This window comes from Gobio gobio (genome assembly GCF_949357685.1).
Source record: "Gobio gobio genome assembly, chromosome: 6".
In the NCBI taxonomy this organism is placed as follows: domain Eukaryota; kingdom Metazoa; phylum Chordata; class Actinopteri; order Cypriniformes; family Gobionidae; genus Gobio; species Gobio gobio.
This window is the reverse complement of record NC_137102.1, coordinates 7204973-7227493: the sequence shown is the minus strand read 5'-3', so window position 1 is coordinate 7227493 and position 22521 is coordinate 7204973. Positions and strand designations below refer to the sequence as shown.

At 36.9% G+C, this 22521-nt stretch overlaps 2 protein-coding genes across 2 annotated transcripts; one reads left to right on the top strand and one right to left on the bottom strand.

Moving 5' to 3' along the window:
• Positions 1-1906: 1906 nt before the first annotated feature.
• ackr4a (atypical chemokine receptor 4a) lies at positions 1907-3798 on the top strand. The gene is made up of 2 exons (XM_079819637.1): positions 1907-1966; positions 2659-3798. Exon 2 carries the CDS (start codon positions 2676-2678, stop codon positions 3771-3773), a length of 1098 nt encoding a protein of 365 aa, XP_079675763.1. The 5' UTR covers positions 1907-1966; positions 2659-2675; the 3' UTR covers positions 3774-3798.
• A 5030-nt stretch (positions 3799-8828) lies between these two features.
• Positions 8829-22472, bottom strand: e2f5 (E2F transcription factor 5; the record flags this gene model as incomplete). The annotated part of the gene is made up of 8 exons (XM_079819647.1): positions 22182-22472; positions 19575-19684; positions 19315-19491; positions 16206-16308; positions 14444-14729; positions 13714-13848; positions 13554-13592; positions 8829-8938 (listed from the first exon to the last, which is right to left on the bottom strand). The coding sequence occupies exons 1-8, from the start codon at positions 22320-22322 to the stop codon at positions 8829-8831; spliced, it is 1101 nt and encodes a 366-aa protein (XP_079675773.1). The 5' UTR covers positions 22323-22472.
• Positions 22473-22521: the final 49 nt, after the last annotated feature.

Below are 22521 nucleotides of genomic sequence, written 5' to 3'. Positions count from 1 at the left end.
AAAATACAACAAATGCAAAATAAAAAGACACTATAAGAACATAGTATCCTCTCAACAAAAACAATCACAAGGCTTTGTTACGACTCTCTTTTATGATGCCTTTAAATTCACCAATAGACACCAATTTCTCTAGTTTTAAATATTTTTGCTAATTATTCCATGCCATGCCACCCGCTCCGTAAAATACGGAATCGTCCTGTATTTACAAGCAAAATGGCGATTTGTCCCGTATTTTACACAGGTCCACACATAGTTCAATAAACACATACGGATTTTGCAGTGTGGAGAATACTTATAGCAAATATAAAGAAATCAATTTCACAATAAGTAGTAGAGAAGCTCATTTGTGCAAGATCGCGTTTTAGCGGCTTTGTTGCCATAGCGCCGGAGTCTCGAGAACATGCGCTGTGCCGTGTGCTTGTAAACTTGCGCGGTTTTGTAAAAACATGTCGAGCTCGCGTCCACCGTTTGAACAAAAGAGGATCTCCAGATATAAAGCTGAATAGAAAAAAGGTATCAATGGGTCTGTCCAGTAACTCATGATGAACCTCAGGCGAACTGCACACTTTATGAGAAGCATTTCAGTTGCTCAGACTGACTGACTTAAAGCAGCAGCGCTGACACACACATCCGTGCTTCTAAAGGTATAGGCCTATTGTTTTTTTTTTTAATGGATAATATATTAATATAATATCTCATCATACATTAGCAGAGCTTGGCAGACAGAATTTTTTTTTAGACAGGTTAATTAATAGATTATAGCCTAATACATGTTATTATTAATTTAAATTCAGCTAGGCTATATTAATCATCCATAATAAATAAACCTGTCATATAAAGTTTATGATATTTAAAAAAATATTTAGATAAAAACGGGACAAATAATTACATGATAATATAGTCATAATTTAAGTCAATTAATAAAAAAATTAACATTTTTGAAATTCAAAGAAGTGATTACTGGTTCAGAATGACTGCTTAAAGGGACAGTCAATGATGCCCCTAAAGCAGCCTGGGTACAAGCTTTCTTCAAAATATCTTCTTTTGCGTTCAGCAGAACAAAGAAACTCATACAGGTTTGAACATCATGAGGGAGAGTAAATGATGACAGAGTTTACATTTTGGGTGAACTATCCCTTTAAAGTGCACCAAATAGGCTACTAAAGAATCAAATAATCAAATGTAAAATAATATAAAATGTGTTCCGTTGCAAATTCACATACTTGATCTCTTTTTTTTTTACTATTGTGCTGTCAAGTTGTTAATGTTGAAATAATCATTTCATGACGTGAAAAAGGGGGTCGTTCATGAATGGGTGTCCCTTATTTTGCAACCCTAATGATAGGAAGATGCAGTTTTCCCCAGTTGTGTAAAAACTCTAAAGCAAACACTTTGAAGAGCGCAGCTGCTAACTGCCAGAACAAACACAAAGAAGAGTACAAAGATACGCAGGAAGTTTGCATAGCATTGCTTTCTAAATAAAAATGTACCAATGCTGTTTTATATATATATATATATATATATATATATATATATATATATATATATATATATATATATATATATATATATATATATATATATATATATATATATATATATATATATATATATATATATATATATATATATATATATATATATATATATATATATATATAATTTTTTAAATACACAAATGCAAACATTAAAAAAAAAAGAAAAGAAAATCCAAAATGAGCATAAATCAAAGAAACCTTGTTTCAAATGAATATGCTGTGGCTGTGCCTTACATTTATGCAATATGCACTCTGATATTGTACTCAAAAAGACTTTACAGGCATGTTTGTGGACGCACGCTCACAGAGATGAGGTGTGGGAGTAAAGCTCTGCATGCATGAGTCACAGTAAACACACTCTGTTCTCACAGGAACAGCAGACAGAAACAATCTACTCTTCCTCCAGGCAAAGCATAGACTCTAACACGGTAAGATAAACACTGGATTATCCGTTTCGGTGAATTCTTTTTTAGATAGAAGTTTAATATGATCCAGATTTTGCACCGTTTGGGAGATAACTCTTGAACAGAAAGTATGCAATTGCGCGAACATTAAGACAAACTGCCATATTAAAATGTGCCTATCTGCTATTTGAAAATAATTATAGCACTTATTAGACCAATTATAGCTTTTTTCCAGATCAGTGTTATATTTAATGTTGCAAATGACATGTTTGGGTTCAAGCCTGATTGAAATAACACTCATTTACGGTAGAGTCTTTGACTAGTGTACAGTATGATATCAACTTTTATTTCTTAATAAGATTTGAAAATACAGGCTTAAAGAATTATATTTAAACGAACACTTTGTGAGGGAGAATGTTTAAAGAGAAACTTTAAAGCATCCAACTTGTTTTGAGCAAATGTTGGATTTACACAGGAAACCTGGAAAGGATTTAGTTGAACTGATATGCATCTCTAGTTTCAGTTTATCTGTGATTTTAAGCATGCACAGAAAAAGGGCATTGGATAAAAGCAAAGCGGGAATGCTCGGAATGAAGGTGCTGTTACACGCCTGAGGCAATAAAACATCCTGTCTGGTAGCCATATGCGGTCTGGAAGATCAACACTATATCTGTAAATTGCTGCTAAAAACTTTCAAATTGTTTTTATTTTCAAAGCTTTAGAGAGGGGAAAAATGGAGATCTCAGAGGAACATTACTACGACTACCCAGAGTACGAGAACAACAGCTCCAACTTCAGCTACGATGATTATCAGACCATCTGTGAGAAGGGAGACGTGCGCTTCTTCGCGAGCATCTTCCTCCCAGCTGTTTTCGGGTTATCTCTAGTGCTAGGTTTAGCAGGGAACGCTCTGGTTGTGGCGGTGTATGCGTACTGCAAGCAACTGAAAACGATGACTGACACGTTTATACTTCACCTGGCTGTGGCAGACCTTTTGCTGCTCTTAACGTTGCCCTTCTGGGCTGCAGACGCCGTCCACGGCTGGAAGCTCGGGGTCACCGTCTGTAAACTGGTTTCTGCCCTGTACACCATCAACTTCACCTGTAGCATGATGCTCCTGGCCCACATCAGCATGGATCAGTACCTGGCTTTGGCGCCAGGAGCCAGAAACCGAGGCCTAGCGTGTGCTTTTAAAAAGAAGCACTGTGGAAAACTCTGTTTTGTGGTCTGGACCGTTGCGTTTTTTCTCGGAGTCCCCGATTTGGTGTTTTCAACCGTCCGGGAGCTTCCTCATAAAAAAAGCTGCCTCGCGATGTATCCGTCGGACATGGCGCTCAGGGCTAAAGCTAGTCTGGAGGTGGTGGAGGTCGTGATTGGCTTCTTGCTACCTTTGCTGGTGATGTTGTTCTGCTACGCCCGTGTAGGCCGAGCCCTGTTGAAGCTCCCTCAGGAGAGGAGGTGGAGGAAGTGGAGGTCCATCCGTGTGCTCCTGGCGATGGTGGGACTCTTTGTGGTCACGCAGCTTCCCTACAACGTGGTCAAGTTTTGCCGGGCCATGGACATCATGTATACGTTTGTTACTCACTGTGGGCTTAGTAAAGAGCTGGATAGGGCTACTCAGATCACAGAGAGCCTGGCATTGACACACTGCTGTCTAAATCCTGTTCTTTACACGTTCATCGGTTCCTCCTTCAGACAGCATGTATTGAAGTGTGCCAAAGACTTTGGAGACCGGGGGAGAAGGTTGGCACACTCGAGACAGCAACAAGAAGTGGATATCTCCTTGAATTCTCATTCACAGTCCCAAGACACCAGTACTTTCTCCATTTGAGCATAACGAAGGAGATGGTGTAGATCAGGAGTGTCCAAACTCAGTCCTGGAGGGCCACTGTCCTGCAGAGTTTAGCTCCAACTTGCCTCACCACACCTGCCTGGAAGTTTCCAGTATGCCTAGTAAGACCTTGATTAGCTGGTTCAGGTGTGTTTAATTGGAGTTGGAGCTAAACTCTGCAGGACAGTGGCCCTCCAGGAGCAGGATTGGACACCCCTGGTGTAGATGTTTACCAGCCCCTTAGCAAGTGTGTACACAAAGTGGCTTTGTTTTTTAGTTAAAAAAAGCAGTATTTTGACCAAAGGAGTTGCGTTTTTATGCAAAAGAACCAAAAAAGTCTTCCGAGTGATACGACGAGAGACATGAACGTAGCGCTGAACTAATAGCGGACTGATGGTGCGCTCAAGTTCTCCTGGGAAGTTTATATTTACAAGTTGGGAAGTCGTGTTTACAACATCAGGTTTGGTCAGAGCAAGACAGCGATGTTCCTTTACAATAAATTCAGGAAATTATTAAAGGGATAGTTCACCCAAAAATGAAAATTAGCCCATGATTTACTCACCCCCAAGCCATCCTAGGTGTATATGACATTCTTCTTTCAGACGAATAAAATCGGAGTTATATTACAAAAGTGCAGGCTAATCCAAGCTTTATAATTTGATTCATAGTTGCTCTGTTTTTGAAGTCCATAAAAAGTGCATCTATCCATCAAATAACTGCTCCACGCGGCTCTGGGGTGTTAATAAAGGCCTTCTGAAGCGAATCGATGCGTTTGTGTAAGAAAAATATTCCTATTTAAAACTTTATCAAGTAAACTTTCGGCCCACTGCCTTCCATGGAAAAGTGTTGAATGTTGAAAGTGAAACTTAAGATGCGCACGTGACGTCATGGCGAGCGGACCTGGTCGCGTTAGTCTTTCGATCGGCAGGGGAACTTTCAACAATTTTTCCATAAATTGAACACGGAAGGCGGTCAGTCGAAAGTTTACTTGATAAAGTTTTAAATATGCATCACAAATGCATCGATTCGCTTCAGAAGGCCTTTATTAACACCCCAGAGCCGTGAGGAGCAGTTATATGATGGACAGATGCACTTTTTATGGACTTCAAAAACAGAGCAACTATGAATAATATAACTCAGATTTTATTCGTCTGAAAGAAGAATGTCATATACACCTAGGATGACTTGAGGGTGAGTAAATCATGGGCTAATTTTCATTTTCACTATCCCTTTAACTCTACTTAATGATGAATAAAGAATGTGCATCAGTTGTGTTTTTGCTTTTTGGTAAATTAAATCATTACATATTCTATCATTGTACAATACTACCATCAAATTTAGTACATGTGACATGTTTTACAGTCAATACGGACGCTGCATCTCTCCACTATATGTAAGAGCGGCCATTTGTAATTAATGAGCTATGCTTTCGCTTCCATGTAAATATAGTTAAAAACAGTGTGTTATACTGTCTGATATTGCAAACTGATATTTATCATATTATTTTAATTAACATAATCACAAACACACTGGATTGTTGCGAAAATAGTTGTACTGTTTACACTGACCGGGGTTTGGATTAGGATACCTCCTGCTACAAGTCCTATATGGCTGACTGATGAGTAGGCGATTAGTGATTTAAGATCAGCAAATAGATCCAGTTATGATAATTCCTCATAGTGCTAGGATGATGAAGGGGTAAATAGGGTGACCATGTTTTGATCACCCGAAAACCAGGACACTCGGCCAGGCAATGAGATACTCAAATGATATTCGAAGTTTACTCAAAGATTCCTTATTAATTTCAATACATTTAAAGTATGCCCCCTCTGTATGGATAGAACATTGTTATATTAGGGCCAGGACAGGACTTGAAAACCTTAGGTAACCTTGGGTTTGGTCACCTTAGGTAAACTAGTTATTTTGAGAGTGGGTCTTGCATAATCATTATTCGTATTATACCGAAATGCAATTAGACAGGCGGCCATTCTTGGCCTTGCTCATTCCCAGAAAATAGATTACTTACTTCCGCGTTACAAGAGGTGGATTGCGTCCGCCGTTGTTTACTGACACGCCCTCAACTGGAGTCGGAAACTTCGAGTTCACCTCAGAATTTCCCATTTGTAATCTGGTGGCGTTCGCGTGCGACATGATCTTTATGTTATGACTTGAACGCAGCATTATTGACTCTACCCCGCCACAGACGGGAAAAAGGAGCAAAAACAAGTGATTGTTACAAGTACAAGCATGTACAAGCATTGTAGTCTTTTGTTGTAGTCTTTGAAAAACAAACAAACAAAAAACACGATTTTCTCTGCTTTTTGTTAAAAAAGCCTGCTTTATTAAACATTCACGTGTTGATAAAAAAAAAAAGACTGCATGAAGCTATAATAAAACTCCTTTTTAAGCAGAGGCGTACATTTGTTCAGATTGCATATTCAGATGATATTCATATGGGCTAACAAAAGTTATGAAAACTTCTGGGGGTCATGAAAGTTTTGTGAAAATTATCAAAAATGCCGGAGGGGAAAGAGTTAAATATCAGACCGCTGTATGCCGCGATTGACCAATCAGAATCGAGTATTCCAGATAACCACAAAATAAAGGAATCGACGCTTAATGGATGAATACAGTGAATATCAAAACAAAAAAATACTCTTAACGAGAAAGAATATGAATTTTCACACTAAGACTTCATAACTACACAATAGCCTATAATGCTTTATGGAACAAGCATTATTATAAAAGAAAGTTTCTCTGGACAGAAGAACCTTGATTTCAATATCTGAGTGTTTTTCATGTGGCGGTAACATTGTGCATATGCATAGTTTGTTTTGCACATTTTCACCTTTTCCACTTTCTAATGTTTCCATGCAGTCAATCCTACAGAAATCATGTCTAATTTAAAAATGTTCAAAACTGCTCTAAAGAATTTAGGGAGGACCAGAGCAGCAATCTTGGCCAATTCCTATGGGTCACAGGGGTGACAGAGCATTTGTATTCGCTCCAGTTGCACGATCCAAACAAACCTCAAACACATCGAATCTTTCACCATACTCGCAACATCCCAGATGCTCTGACAGTCGTGTGGCTTTTTAAAAGATTCTTCAGAAAGGAATACAAGTTCATTGAACAGTTTATGGAAACTTTAGACAAAATATAATTTTTTTTTTTTTTTTTGTAAGATATATTAGGCTTTTATGGCCCATATAGTTTTGAGAAAATGGCACACACTAAAAACATTCATTTTATTTAGAGGTCCAAACTGGGCAAAAAACTGAGTTTGGTGCAGATGTTATTTATATTGCCAAAAAGTAAGATGAAATTCTGACAGCTTGTCAAATAAAAAAATTGATTTTTACTATATATATATACAGCAGACTACTTGCATAAAATACAGTTGTCAATATGTATAAATAATATATTTTAATGCATAAATGTATGCTCTGTAATTTTAATTGTGCCTGATGCATTTTTGATATATAAAAAATATGGATAAGTACAATAAATGTTTATCTTGAAATATTACATAATACAATATAAAGTATTTTTTTACGTTTTCTTTATAGAATCATTAAAAATGTATTTAACAGGGTTAAACCGTTTATAAAACTGTCTCTTTTCTCTTTAGCTTTGGGGTGTGTTTTTGCAACCCTCTCTGGTTTGTCAAGGACACAATGTTTGGGCTATTTAAAAAGAGCATTCATTTTTCTGCAAGTCCTCATTTTATAAATTGTTGCTAAAATATTAATGCTGTACGTGAACATTTTAGTAAAAGAAAGAGACTGAGAGAACTTGATTTTGACAACCCAAAAGAATGCTTCATGTGTGTTATATTGCAGTGTCACAAACAAATGTTTCATCTCCAAGACGAGATTCCACACAAAACATAAATGATCACAATACTTGAGCAAAAGCAAGTGTTTTTATATATATATATATATACACACACATATATATAAACTTTGGTTAAAAAAGTGCAACAGAACAAAAACATTGCTCTTTTGATTAGAAAACCTATACAGTGAAAATAAATGTTACTTACAGTAATGGAAAAAACCTGCATAAGGCACAATCTTGTGGAATGTATAAACAAAGATTATCCACGGCAGTTTAACATCTTTATGTCCTCTAAACCAAGAACACTACAGTACAAATTATATTAATTCCCATTTTAAATTAGGTAGGATTGCAATTTGCAATAAAAAACAAAAACAAATCTAATTAGCATTTCACAAGGTAAACAACAGTGATATTCCAACATGACAGTCGGTTAGAAAAACTCAATATAAATATACACAGTTGAGTGTCAGTGTTTCTATCAACAGACTACAAAACCAACCAACATACAAATAATTAGTGTTGCGATTAAATAATTAGACATAAATCAAGCCACTCAAATGTCTGTGTGTGCGGTTCAATTATACTATACATTTGCATGTCATATTGTAGTGCTCCTGCTTACAATATGTGGAAAGAAGATAAAGTTAGAACCTTTTATAAAGTATCATGAACAATAGGGTGGCGCGAAAAGGGCAAAAACGAAAGAACGAAAAGATGATGTTTCCAAAAAGGCACATGTTTCAACAAGTGTGCAGCCAAAACTTAGTGTGTCATGTTTGGGTGGTTTTAATTTCTCAGATTACATTCAAACTGCCCTCCGTTCACCTCTATGAATTACACCATCACTCATCAGGAACAATGAGAGAAGTCACAAAACTGAAAACAAACTAATGACTGTATCAAACTAAAATGACAATAGACACACAAGTGTCTAAAGTTCAGGTGGGAGGAGTTTATCTTTTCTGGTCTCTTCTTTCGAAAACATTAGTCATGGTCGAGGGCAGACAGGACAACACTGTTAAAGACTCGCGAACCCAAGCGAAGAAGGATGAAATGTAAATGTGTGTGTGTGTGTGTGTGTGTGTGTGTGCGCGCGCAAGCCAAGGTTCAAGGAGCAGGCGCTGAGGCAGGAATGCAGCCGTTGGCAGTGGGTGGACGGGACTCATTACCTTTGCTTTTGTTCAATGAGAGCAAGTGTTGACCGGTGTGGCTTTAATAATTAAGAATCTGCACATCAAAAAGGTCACAGACTCCCTCGTTGTCATCAAGGTTGAAGTTGTAATCCACACCAGGGTTAGGTGAAAGTCTTAGCAAGGGGAAAACTGCAGTGGAAACACAAAAACAGTGAGTTCATATAAAAAACTATATACAACAATTTATAAAAATAAATAATCAATCCATGCATTACTGTTCAAACATGTGAGGTTGATAAGATTTTTAATGTCTGTTATGCCCACTAAGGCTGCATTTATTGGTATACAATATAAACTAGGGCTCGGTATTGACACAAATTTCATGATTCGATTTCGATTATTTTGTATGTCTATCAGGTACAATACATGGCAAATTATCTCAAGGAAAACAGATCTCTGAACTGATGCTGTAAACTATGGGAGTCAGTTGTAGCCTACTATAATACTGAAGGTAAAAATGAACTGATGTGTATACAAACGCTTAAATTGCACTCAATGATGTTTAAAAAAACATTACATAAATCATATTTCTACTCCAAATCGTTTTTTGAAATCTAAACATTTAAATGCTGGCTGTCATAAAAACTTGCCAGATTTATTCAAACATGCATTAAATATTGAAGAACATAAATGATAATGAATAGGCCTATAAGATATGGTGGATATATTTAGCAAAATGCTCATCTCTCGAGTTATTTTTTCTAGCTGACTAACGAGTTTATGGACACTGGAGATGTTTTTCTGAGGTAAATGTGACGTTACATGACATTGTTTGTACACACAGCCGTTTAACTGACGTCCTTTCACGGTTGAAACACTGATTGAGTGATTCCATGTGACATGATATGGATGACATGGATTTCGGTTTGTTGTTTTGCATCTTTTAACACACTTTCAGATGCTCATTCATGTTTATTTCGGGCTGTAACTGGTATTATTAAGGCGGAAGAGAAGATCACTGAGACTTTGTGTCATTTCAATAGTAACAAAACACAAAGCTTATTGAGATTTATTGGATGGGAGGCGCAATACAATGCTAGTTCATTCATCAACTGAAAACAGGATGACGAATCCAGCGCCGCCGCTCCCACCACGCATATCACCCACCTCTAAAAAAAGTCACGAATGCCACCACCGCGGGCACCATAAAGTAATTACGCTTGGACTAATCGATTCTTGAGATTTAAAGGGATAGTTCACCCAAAAATGGAAATTAGCCCATGATTTACTCACCCTCAAGTCATCCTATGTGTATATGACATTCTTCTTTCAGACGAATACAATCAGAGTTATATTACAAAAGTCCAGGCTAATCCAAGCTTTATAATGGCAGTAGTAGTTGCTCTGTTTTTGAAGTCCATAAAAGTGCATCTGTCCATCAAATAACTGCTCCACACGACTCTGGAGGGTTAATAAAGGCCTTCTGAAGCAAATCGATGCGTTTGTGTAAGAAAAATATCCATATTTAAAACTTTATAAAGTAAAGTTCCAGCCGATCGCCTTCCGTGGAAAAGTGTTGAAAGTGCCTTCTCGCAATTCAAGATGCGTACGTGACGTCTGATGAGCGTTCCTGTTAACGCAAGCCTTTGATCGGCAGAGGAACTTTCAACACTTTTTCCATAAATTGAATATGGAAGGCGGTCGGCCAAAACTTTAATTAATGAAGTTTTAAATATGGATATTTTTCTTACACAAACGCATCGATTCGCTTCAGAAGGCCTTTATTAACACCCCGGAGCCGTGTGGAGCAGTTATATGATGGACAGATGCATTTATTATGGACTTCAAAAACAGAGTAACTATTACTGCCATTATAAAGCTTAGATTAGCCAGGACTTTTTTAATATAACTCAGATTGTTTTCGTCTGAAAGAAGAGTGTCATATACACCTAGAATGACTTGAGGGTGAGTAAATCATGGGCTCATTTTCATTTTTGGGTGAACTATCCCTTAAAGAATTGATATTGGTTCGTAAAAATGAGAACCAATTAAAAAAATTATTATAATAATAATAAATCGAGAAATCTATATTTTTTATAAACAGTGAAATATTACATTTTAAACAAAGGTTTTCTATTTGAATATATTTTAAAATGTAATGTATTCCTGTGATGGCAAAGCTGAATTTTCAGCACCATTACTCCAGTCTTCAGTGTCACGTGATCCTTCAGAAATCATTCTAATAAGCTGATTTGGTAAAAATTAACTGTGTCATGTAATACTAGGGCTGTAACGATTTGACCAAAAATAAAAATCTTGATTAATTGAACATTTGACTTCGATTACGATTAATGAACGATTATTTAGCTTTTTTGCTTTCCTTTTTTTGCCCTCATAGTTCACTGATAAGGTTTGTACTGTAAATATTTTCTACTATTAAAAGGTGTGATTTTTTTTCTAATGAAAAAGTGCATTTCTTTGTGATTTTTAAATACGTGAAGGAAACGGTTGACTTTCAGCAGTTTTTGTCTATGGGGCAGATTTCTGTTTGTTGTACATCAGATAAATTAGCACAGCAGGTCTACATTTCATTTATGTGAATGCATTAATGAGAGAGTGATTGTGCGTGAATGAGTCATGCCGTCTCTATTAATTATGAAGCTGTGGTTTGTGCTAACTTCAAAGATAGACAAATCTATGCTATAACGGTTGAGTTTCTAAGCTACTTTAGTGATAAATCACAGGACAGCGTTGACCATGAGTTTCTGCGCTGCTCTCTGCGCGCGATCTTCACGTGATGTGCGAGCTTCTGTCTGAGTGTTCGTGTGTCACAATATATAAAGGCATTAGTTCAACATAATACACATCTGATGGTCAAAAAATCGCTTCAATGTTCAAACTGGCAAGCCTTTAAACTCATTTAATTGACAAACTTCATAAGGACGCAAGTGAAAGTGATCTGGTTTTGGGGCTTGCGCGTGCCCTTCTCTGTGTGTATCAGCGCATATAAGAACGGCGATTAACTTTTAAATTTGATAAATTGTGTAAAACATGCAGTTACCATAGTAATTGTGAGCATCTATAAACAAAGATAACTGCTCCTGCATCTCTCCGTGTGCCTGCAAACTGCACTTGATGTGACTGATGTGCAGTGTTGGGGCTAACGCATTACAAGTAACTTGAGTTACGTAATATTACTTTTTCCAAGTAACTAGTAAAGTAACGCATTACTTTTCAAATTTACAACAAAATATCTGAGTTACTTTTTCACATTAATTTGACTGACAGCTCTCCTGCCCCCATGTTGAGAAAAATAAGTGCAGAGGCGTGTGTGTGAACATGATGGTTATTGTAGTTCTAGACTAAATGTGTTTATTTATTTATCTCACTTGCACAATAAAGATTCTGTGCTCCTCAAAATTAATAAAATCAGTCAAAGGCAAAATCAGAGTACTATGCAAACCTCCAATAATTAAATAAAACAACTATTTTTATGCATTTAATCTACCTTTATATTTAATTTACCAATGTTTTGCTGCTGACCTTTGATGATGAAAATTACTAGATTTTTACAATTGATACAATTGTTTTTATTGGTAAAACTTTTTTCTCCTGCATCCTATTCTACCATTATCCAGAATGGCAGCAGAGCTGCGCCCTCTACTGTTCATGCGTCAATTTGCATTTTTACCTCAGCCTGGGGCTTATTATTTCAATTTTGATATGAAGAGGTCTTTACAAAAATATAACTTTTTTGTTATAAAAACAAAACAAAAACAAGCCCAGCTAAAGTAACGTAACGCATTACTTTTCTTAAAAAGTAACTAAGTAACTCAATTAGTTTTTAAGTGAGTAACGCAATATTGTAATGCATTACTTTTCAAAGCAACTTTCCCCAACACTGCTGATGTGGCGGAGTAACGTGAATAAAACCGAAATAACCGACATGGGAAAATTTCATTGGTTAGAGGTTCTGAATTTCAGTTGATTACTTTTCGATTAATCGTCCAGCCCTAGGTAATACGGTCCAATCACTAGCCAATTTGGCAGGTTATTTATTATTTTTACTCACTTTGCTGTGGAAGTTACCAAATATGCACAGATTTAGCACAAATACTCAATGCGCGAGTCATGATATATTAAATACAGCGTATTGCGTAGAATCTGCATATATCTGACTGACTTGACGTCACTAAGTAACAAATAACGGTGCACTTGTTCATTTGCATTGAAGCAATAGCGAAGATTAAAAAATATAATAATGTGGCGATACATAAAATTAAAAGTTTCAATACCAAGTGGAAAGCGAGTGGCTCGTCTTGGACTCAACAAACAATGTAATGTATTCTGAGAACTGCAGGACATACGCATAAACTGTGCTGTTAATCTGTTTTTTTTTTTTGGCTAATAAGTTCTGAATAACTTAAATTTAGTAGCCAAATTGGCCGGTGAGGGAAAAAGTTAATTTCATAACAGTGATCTCATGGCTGCATAACAGGGATCAATGCAATAGCACAACAAGCCAAAGGCGAAAGTGGTAGAGAAACCCTGGCATGCATAGGAGAAAGAAACCTTGAGAGGAACCATCACTCAGCTGTGGGAACCCATCCTCCTTTTGTCAGGACATATTAAAAAGATTTATCTGCACTGCTAGCTATATGATTAATTGATAAGGACAGCAGTGAACTGCTTCAAGTCAGAACAAATATAACCAAAGGAAGCCGTTCTGTGTGACCACAAGGGGGCTGTGCAGAAGGCCAACACTGACTAATAAATGGCTGGAATATATTTTGAGAGAACTTACCATCTGAAGACATCAATTCATCAATGAGGTTAGAAACACCTGGAGAAACAAGAACAAGGCAAGTGTAAATTATGAGACTTGAAGTTCAATTAGAAATACACAAATATCACAAAAACTGCTCTGGAACAATCTTTTATTGGGATAATGGCAGCCACGACACCTTCTCTGTCATCCCTCATTTCTTCCAGCATGGACTGCAGATCCTGACCCCCCATCTCCCGCTGCGGTTCTTCAGGACCACCTAAAGAGCCCTGCATTAACAAACACTGACTGGAAGGAGACTCAGGGTTGCATTCTTGGAAGAGAGAGAGAGAAAAAATCGGAACTAAAATCAATCATATTAAAATGGTGTATCAAAAGTCTCATATACAATGCCATTCAAAAGTTTGGAGGTTTTTTTTTTTTTTTTAAAGAAATTACTTGTATCCAGCATTAAAATGCTGTTCTTTTGGACTGCCGAATCATTAGAGAATCTTGAAAATAAATGTCACAGTTTATTTTCAATAGTGACAAGACATTTTTCTGGAGCGCCATTTTAGAATAATTTATGTGACACGGAGTAATGATGCTGAAAATTTAGCCATCACATGAATAAATTACATTTTAAAACAGAAAACAATTATTTTAAATGACAAATAAATTGCTGTTTTTAATGCATATTTGATAAATAAATGCAGCCTTGGCGAGCATAAAAAAAACATCTCACCAACACCAAACTTTTGAATATATATTATGTTCGTAAATATATATTCTCGTATATATTTAAAAGGTGATGCATGCAATTTCTTCATTTTTACATCGCATCCATTCTTAATATGGAGAGGGAACAATGACTGGTGCTACAAATATCAATCACAGAGTAAGGAACGGGGCCAGTATGAAAGCAGTACCCATGTGCATATCAGGGGACGTGGAGGACGGAGTGAGCTGGTGCTCTGCAGCGGTGCTTTTGAGCGGCCCACACTTCAGATCACAGAGATCGGCGGAGGAGATGGGGAATCTCTGCAGCCCTGCTGGAGTACTGGGAGGAGTCGGCATGGCAGAAATGTCGTCTAGAGGTGGGACGGAGACCACGACAGGCTTGGAGCAGCTCGTCTCTCTGTTTATCAGCATCACCTGGATGGGAGCTGAGTGACTTCGCAAGTTCACCTGGTATTTCTTCTGACCATTGTGGCCCTGAGTCCATGAAAAAAGGCATGATTATACACAAACAAAAAAGCAAATGAACACTGTTTATATAGGGTGAATTCAGGGTGATTGGGACACTTTTTCCAAGTCATCTCAATGGCAAAAAGTGTCCCAGTCACCCTGAATTCACCCTATAACTGTAAAAAAACGTTTCAATAGGATGAATTAAGGATGATTGGGACACTTTTTCCAAGTCATCTTAATGGCAAAAAGTGTCCCAGTCACCCTGAATTCACCATATAACTGTAAAAAAAAACGTTTCAATAGGATGAATTCAGGGTGACTGGGACACTTTTTCCAAGTCATCTCAATGGCAAAAAGTGTCCCAGTCACCCTGAATTCACCATATAACTGTAAAAAAAACGTTTCAATAGGATGAATTCAGGGTGATTGGCACACTTTTTCCAAGTCATCTCAATGGCAAAAAGTGTCCCAGTCACCCTGAATTCACCCTATAACTGTAAAAAACGTTTCAATAGGATGAATTAAGGGTGATTGGCACACTTTTTCCAAGTCATCTCAATGGCAAAAAGTGTCCCAGTCACCCTGAATTCACCCTATAACTGTAAAAAAACGTTTCAATAGGATGAATTAAGGATGATTGGGACACTTTTTCCAAGTCATCTTAATGGCAAAAAGTGTCCCAGTCACCCTGAATTCACCATATAACTGTAAAAAAAACGTTTCAATAGGATGAATTCAGGGTGACTGGGACACTTTTTCCAAGTCATCTCAATGGCAAAAAGTGTCCCAGTCACCCTGAATTCACCATATAACTGTAAAAAAAAACGTTTCAATAGGATGAATTCAGGGTGATTGGCACACTTTTTCCAAGTCATCTCAATGGCAAAAAGTGTCCCAGTCACCCTGAATTCACCCTATAACTGTAAAAAACGTTTCAATAGGATGAATTCAGGGTTATTGGGACACTTTTTCCAAGTCATCTCAATGGCAAAAAGTGTCCCAATCACCCTGAATTCACCCTATAACTGTAAAAAACGTTTCAATAGGATAAATTCAGGGTTATTGGGACACTTTTTCCAAGTCATCTCAATGGCAAAAAGTGTCCCAGTCACCCTGAATTCACCCTATAACTGTAAAAAACGTTTCAATAGGATGAATTCAGGGTGATTGGGACACTTTTTCCAAGTCATCTCAATGGCAAAAAGTGTCCCAGTCACCCTGAATTCACCCTATAACTGTAAAAAACGTTTCAATAGGATGAATTCAGGGTTATTGGGACACTTTTTCCAAGTCATCTCAATGGCAAAAAGTGTCCCAGTCACCCTGAATTCACCCTATAACTGTAAAAAACGTTTCAATAGGATGAATTCAGGGTTATTGGGACACTTTTTCCAAGTCATCTCAATGGCAAAAAGTGTCCCAGTCACCCTGAATTCACCCTATAACTGTAAAAAACATTTCAGTAGGATGAATTACAATCTCAAGGTTGGTGTAACATACCATCTCCGGCACTGGGACCTCCAGTTGTGTCCCTGATGGAGCCATGACAGCTAGAAGAGTATCCCCACCAAACGCATCACATATGTCCTCATGTGTCACATAGCTGTATGTATACAATGCTAAGGAACATGTACATCCAATTATCCTTTCATTTCCCCCCCCGAAAAGTCTCTATAATACAGATTTTCTCTCTTCAAGAGAACGCAAAAGTTTTGAAAGCAAATGTGACATTCGAATAAAACATGCCCGCTAAAGGCGGGCTCACACTACACGACTTCTCCAACGTCTGCGACAAAACACAGGATTGTGGCCAAATCGATGGTCATTGTGGTCGCTGATGCTCGTCAAATATGAGCATGTCAGCAACGTGATCTGAGCTTGTCTCTAGCATATTTTCAAACCCGTTTGATATCAATGTGATCTTGTGTGTGTGTGTGTGATGAAATATGGTAAACTGCTCTAATGAATGCAAGGCGACAATTTGATCATAATTGTTTAATTCAAATAAGTAGTCTTTTGCGCTATACTTAAAGGAGCTGTATGTAGGACTGTGGCCAAAACTGGTACTGCAATCACTTTCAAATGACTGTAGAGCGGTGTATCCCTCTCCCCCTGACTCGAGGTTGCCAGATAGGCTGCAGGATCCAGCAGGAAGGCTGCTACAAAAGCTTTCAATGGCAAGTGACGAGCCGTACACAGTACGTTTTTTTTTCTTTCTATTAATTATGTTTATGCTTCAAGAGCGATGTTTTGTGAAGTAATTATGAATCGAAAAAATGTACTAATGGCGATTAGCCAAATATAATTGTAAATATGAACGCTCGTATGTGACAGTACATTCCCACATGAAAAAATACTATAGTAAAATTACTGCAAAGCTAAATAACATTAGCAATGGTCATACAGGTCAACTTGCAGCATGTTTTGTCCACTATATATGCGAAGAACGAATGAGGAATAATTTTTAACGAGGTAACGTTAGGCTACTGTCTCAAATACGTTTTCACATTGCAATAATAAGCGTGCTAATGTTGTTTTCCTCAGCGTCCCAGCATAATGACAGAGAAACGGGCTCTGATAATGCATTACTAATGTTAGCAATGACGACTCGCCGTTTTTATTTACCAAACAATTCCTTAACGTTACCTTTTCAATTCAATGACCCACCTCCTCCGTCTGCGCTAACCTAACGTTACTTTGCACGAACATGCATAACTTTGTTCGACTGTCATGAATATTTGAAATGTCCATTTACATTAAATACAAGTTAGCCAAACATAGATGAACCTTACCTGTCCAGGAGAAAATTAGCAAAGTTGGCATCAGTCTTCAAATTATTCTCCGTTTTCAGCCGTCTCTATCTTTCAAAGGCATCTCCTATACAAATCCTTGTTTTATTTCGGACACTGTCACGACGTTTTTCTGATTCATAACGAGGTCGTTTAGGTTTCGTAAAGTTAGACATTGTTTATCCAAAAAGTTTGTAGCTGCAGCTGTGGTAACTAGAGCAGAGCTGGCAACCCGAATGCAGAAACACTACTGACTTCGTGATTGGTAGACAGGTGGAGGGTGGCGCTTCAGGCCAAAACACAACATGTCAACATCAACATCAGTTGAGGGCTGCAACTTCACTTTTAAAATGACAATATCTTGGCCGGACAACCGTTGTCAGTGATATAAGTATTTGAAATTAACATGATTTCTTAATGTCTAGTGACATATCAGGGCCATTTTATGATTAATTGAAATACATTTCTTACATACAGTTCCTTTAAAGGATTAGTTCACTTTAAAATGAAAATTACTCACCCTCAAGCCATTCTAGGTGTATATGACTTTCTTCTTTCTGATGAACACAATCAGAGTTGAATTAATAAATATCCTGACGTTTCCAAGCTAAAAAAAACTGCCATCATAAACGTACTCCACACGGCTCCAGGAGGTTAATAAAGGTCTTTCGAAGCGACCGTTTTATGTATGAAAAATATCCATATTTAAAACTTTATAAAGTAAAATATTTTGCTTCCGCCAGACCACCTTCGGTATTCTTGAGGGTGGGTCATTTTCATTTTGGTTCCGTGGTTTTTTTCTAGGCTTGGTTGTGTTTATGGGGCGCAGTATAACATGTCTTAATACTTCTTTTTTTTTTTAAACGCCGTATTTTTCTTATATTTTACCTTTATTCCACTGTCCTTTGAACGGCTCGTTTGCTTCCTGCTTCTGTGAAGCCCATCCCTCCGAAAAACGCAATTGTCTCAGATTGGTTAGATGGCCAAATGTAGTTTGTAGCTCTGCAACAGCTCTCTCTCTTTCGTAATGACGGCGACGTGGCCTCGTCCACTTTGTTGCGTGTTCGCGGGGGCAGTGTTTGTTAATAGCAGGTGTTTATGATGTCACCAACCCGGGAAGAAGCTTGTTGTAGTCCAAACCGGACGTTTTTGTAGGCAATAAACTGACATTACTTTAAAAGACAATATCTCCGTTTGCATTGAACTTTCAGAGCTGTAACTTTGCAGATACTGTGTATGCTCAACCAGCAACATTACACACTAACTAAAGTTAAAAAAGTGAAATCGCATGCAACCACCCCTTTAATAAATATCCTGATGCTTCCAAGCTCAAAACACTGCACCCCTTTTTTCTGCACATGACTTGGACAATGAGCATGAGCGGCCCTCTAATGTCTTACATTAATTTGTGTGAGAAAACGTTTTTTTGCGGTTGCCGCTTGGCCAAAGATCTTGTAGTTTATAGTCTTGTAGTCTCCTAGTAGTGTGAGCTTGCCCTTAGGGGCTTCGTACCAAGACAATATAAGTTGAGAGATAAAAGGCTGAACTGTAGTTTAATCCAAAGAGGAATAACTGGTGGGGTGAGAGTTATGAAACTCATGAACCGCAGTAGATTATAGACTGGAAAAACTGGACTAGGGCAACTCAAATACCTAACAATAAAACCACACAGTGAAGGAAGGATCAGGACGGATAGCATTCAACATGTAATTAGGTGCGACAATGCCGTTTTCTGGCACTGTTGATTACCTGAGGAACCACCCAAAAATGGAAGAATATCAGACGAGAATAAGGAAAAAGACCATTTCTGGTTCATGCACTGACAGTAAGGATATCTGCAGCTGGAGGAGTCTTCATTCAGGTGTTTGATGCTTTGTTGCAGACACGCTTTCTGCATGTCCAGCTCTCTCTCTTGAATTTCCAGATCAGCAATATTTGCCTTGAGAAGTTCCACCTGCTCGAGAACTTCCTGAGGCTGGCAGCCTGAGCTCTCGCCCCTAATTAAGATAAAGCAACTGCATTGGAGAACTATGCGACTGAAGTACATTACACATTGAACTTTCTTAATCTTTGTACTCACTTCCACTGAATGGTGTTTTTGGTCTTTTTTTCAATGAGTCCAATGCCTTCCAGGACATTGGTGATGTCGTAGATTCTCCTCTTCTGTTTGACTGCCAAACTGTCTGCAGCCTATGAAAAAACACAATGTTATTATCAGAGACGGTCCAATCAGAAGAGAGGAACTGGCTATTAGCGGGGGCAAACAATATATACTACGCTTATTCTTAATAAACTCTTCTGATAACAGCTGAGCGCTACTGAGATAAGTATGCCCAGGTGTGCTAGCGCTGGTCAAACTGACCCCATCTGTCCTTGTATGATGGTTGACGGGAATACAATGGAAAACGTACATACACAGTCCACAAATACTACACACTTTGGTGTCCCATTATGTTTTTAAAAGCAGAGACACAAATGCTCATGTATTTAAAAAAATAACTGTAAAAATAAAACTAATTATTAATAAAAAAACTAATTTTAATGACCAAGTAAAACATTAAATAATAACAACAACAAAAACGGCTCTAATAACAACCAGTTACCACACAAATTTACCCCATTACAAAAAACAGAGGAAAATTCATTAAAATTGTGACACCCCAGAATAACACATTATTGTATATTACTATATTTATAATATTTCAATGCATTAAAAATATCTAGTCTATCAATAACAACACACAAACATCCGATCCCAAACTAGTTGGCCCTACTAGATTTAAACAATAGTTTTCACTTTTTAATATAATGGAAAACTTACATAAACAGTCCACAAATACTACACACTTTGGTGTCCCATTATGTTTTTAAAGCAGAGGCACAAATGCTCATGCATTTTAAAAATAACTGAACAAAAAAACTAATTATTAATAATAAAAACTATTATTAACCAATTTTAGTGATCAAGTAAAAAATGTAATAATAATAACAACAAAAAAATGCTCTAATAACCACCACTGTCTGTGAACACACAAATTTAACATATTACAAAACAATAGTGACCCCCAAAATAACACATTTTCTTTATTTTGACATAAAATTATGCTGTATTCAAGCAGCCATGTTATTGAAATTATTGTATGAAAAATGCATCAAATATTTCAATGCATAAAAAATATCTAGTCTATCAATAACAACACACTAACATCTGATCCCAAACTAGTTGGCCCTACTAGATTTTAACAATAGTTTTCACTTTTGAATACAATGGAAAACGTACAAAAACAGTCCACAAATACTACACACTTTAGTGTCCCATTATGTTTTTAAAGCAGAGACACAAATGCTCAAGTATTTTAAAAATAACTGAACAAAATAAAACTAATTATTAACAAAAAAAAAACTATTCTTAACCAATTTTAATGATCAAGTAAAAAATGTAATAATAACACACTCTAATAATAATTACCACACAAATTTACCCCATTAAAAAATTAATTGTTTGTTTTTTAATAAATAAAAAACAAATAAATAAAAAATATTAATAAATTGTGACACCACTAAATAATTTTTGTTCTTTATTTTGACATAAATTATGCCGTATTCAAGCAGCCCTGTTAATTAAATTATTGTATGAAAAATGCATCAAATATTTCAATGGATAAAAAAAAATCTAGTCTATCAATAACAACACACTAACATCCGATCCTAAACTAGTTGGCCCTACTAGATTTAAACAATAGTTTTCACTTTTTAATATAATGAAAAACTTACATAAACAGTCCACAAATACTACACACTTTGGTGTCCCATTATGTTTTTAAAGCAGAGACACAAATGCTCATGCATTTTAAAAATAACTGAACAAATAAAACTAATTATTAATAATAAAAAATATTATTAACCAATTTTAATGATCAAGTAAAAAATGTAATAATAACAAAAAGCGCTCTAATAATAATAATTACCACACAAATTTTAAAATTAATAATTTTTTTATAAATAAAAAACAAATAAATCAATAAAAAATTAATAAATTGTGACACCCCTGAATAAAATTCTCTTTATTTTGACATAAATTATGCTGTATTCAAGCAGCCCTGTTAATGAAATTAATGTATGGAAAAATGCATCAAATATTTTGATGCATGAAAAATATCTAATCTATCAATAACAACACACTAACTAACTGGCCCTACTAGATTTAAACAATAGTTTTCACTTTTTTTATTTAAAAAAAATCGTTTAAGCACCTTCCATTTGTTTCAATGCCTATTTGTTTGGTAAAACAAAAAAAAAGTAAGAGTTTAGGGCCCTATTTTTTATCATTTTAGCGGAAAGTAGCAGGTGATACATCTGGAAAATGTCTCCAGTGAATTGGCCCAGAGCTTCTCTACTGCCTCAAGCGTCAGGTAACAAACACCTGCTGTGGAGAATCCCACGGGTCTCTGCTCAAAAGTCCCTCTTGACACAATAACACGACATTTCTATTCGCTCTTTAACACTTTTAATTAACTACGAGGCAAACACTTAGTAATTCTGTGTGTAAGAGCCTCAAAACTCGGCGAAGGCCGGCTCAGGTAAAAGTTTCTTTGTGTAACGTTAACTCCTGACAGACCGTCTTCACTGAACAGCCTGTCGACTTTCATTCATTCATTTCTCCACTCGTATTTGTATTTTCACCCACCACTTTGAGATCGAGCACCCCATCTTTGGCCTCTTGAAGCAGGGTAACGAACTTGACCGTGAGGAGACCCAAACTCTTCTCATGGCGACTGGACCCGTTCGGTGTCGTGTGAGGAAAACTCGCGCTGTTCGACTCCGCCATACCATCCAAACGCCCGGTGTAATTTAAAAACACCCTCTTTTGTCCCGTTTAGAGGTATGGAGGTCGACCTCAGTTTAGTCGGTGGCGGTGAGGGGGAGCAACAGTCATCTCTTGCACTTATTTACCTCAGGCTACACTTCTACTACTGATGGCTCGAGGGTTTTTAAATGAGGGGAAATGACGTAGGATTACCGTTACT

Coding starts and splice junctions, on each gene's coding strand:
- ackr4a (XM_079819637.1), top strand. CDS start 2,676: ATGGAGATCTCAGAGGAACATTACTACGACTACCCAGAGTACGAGAAC.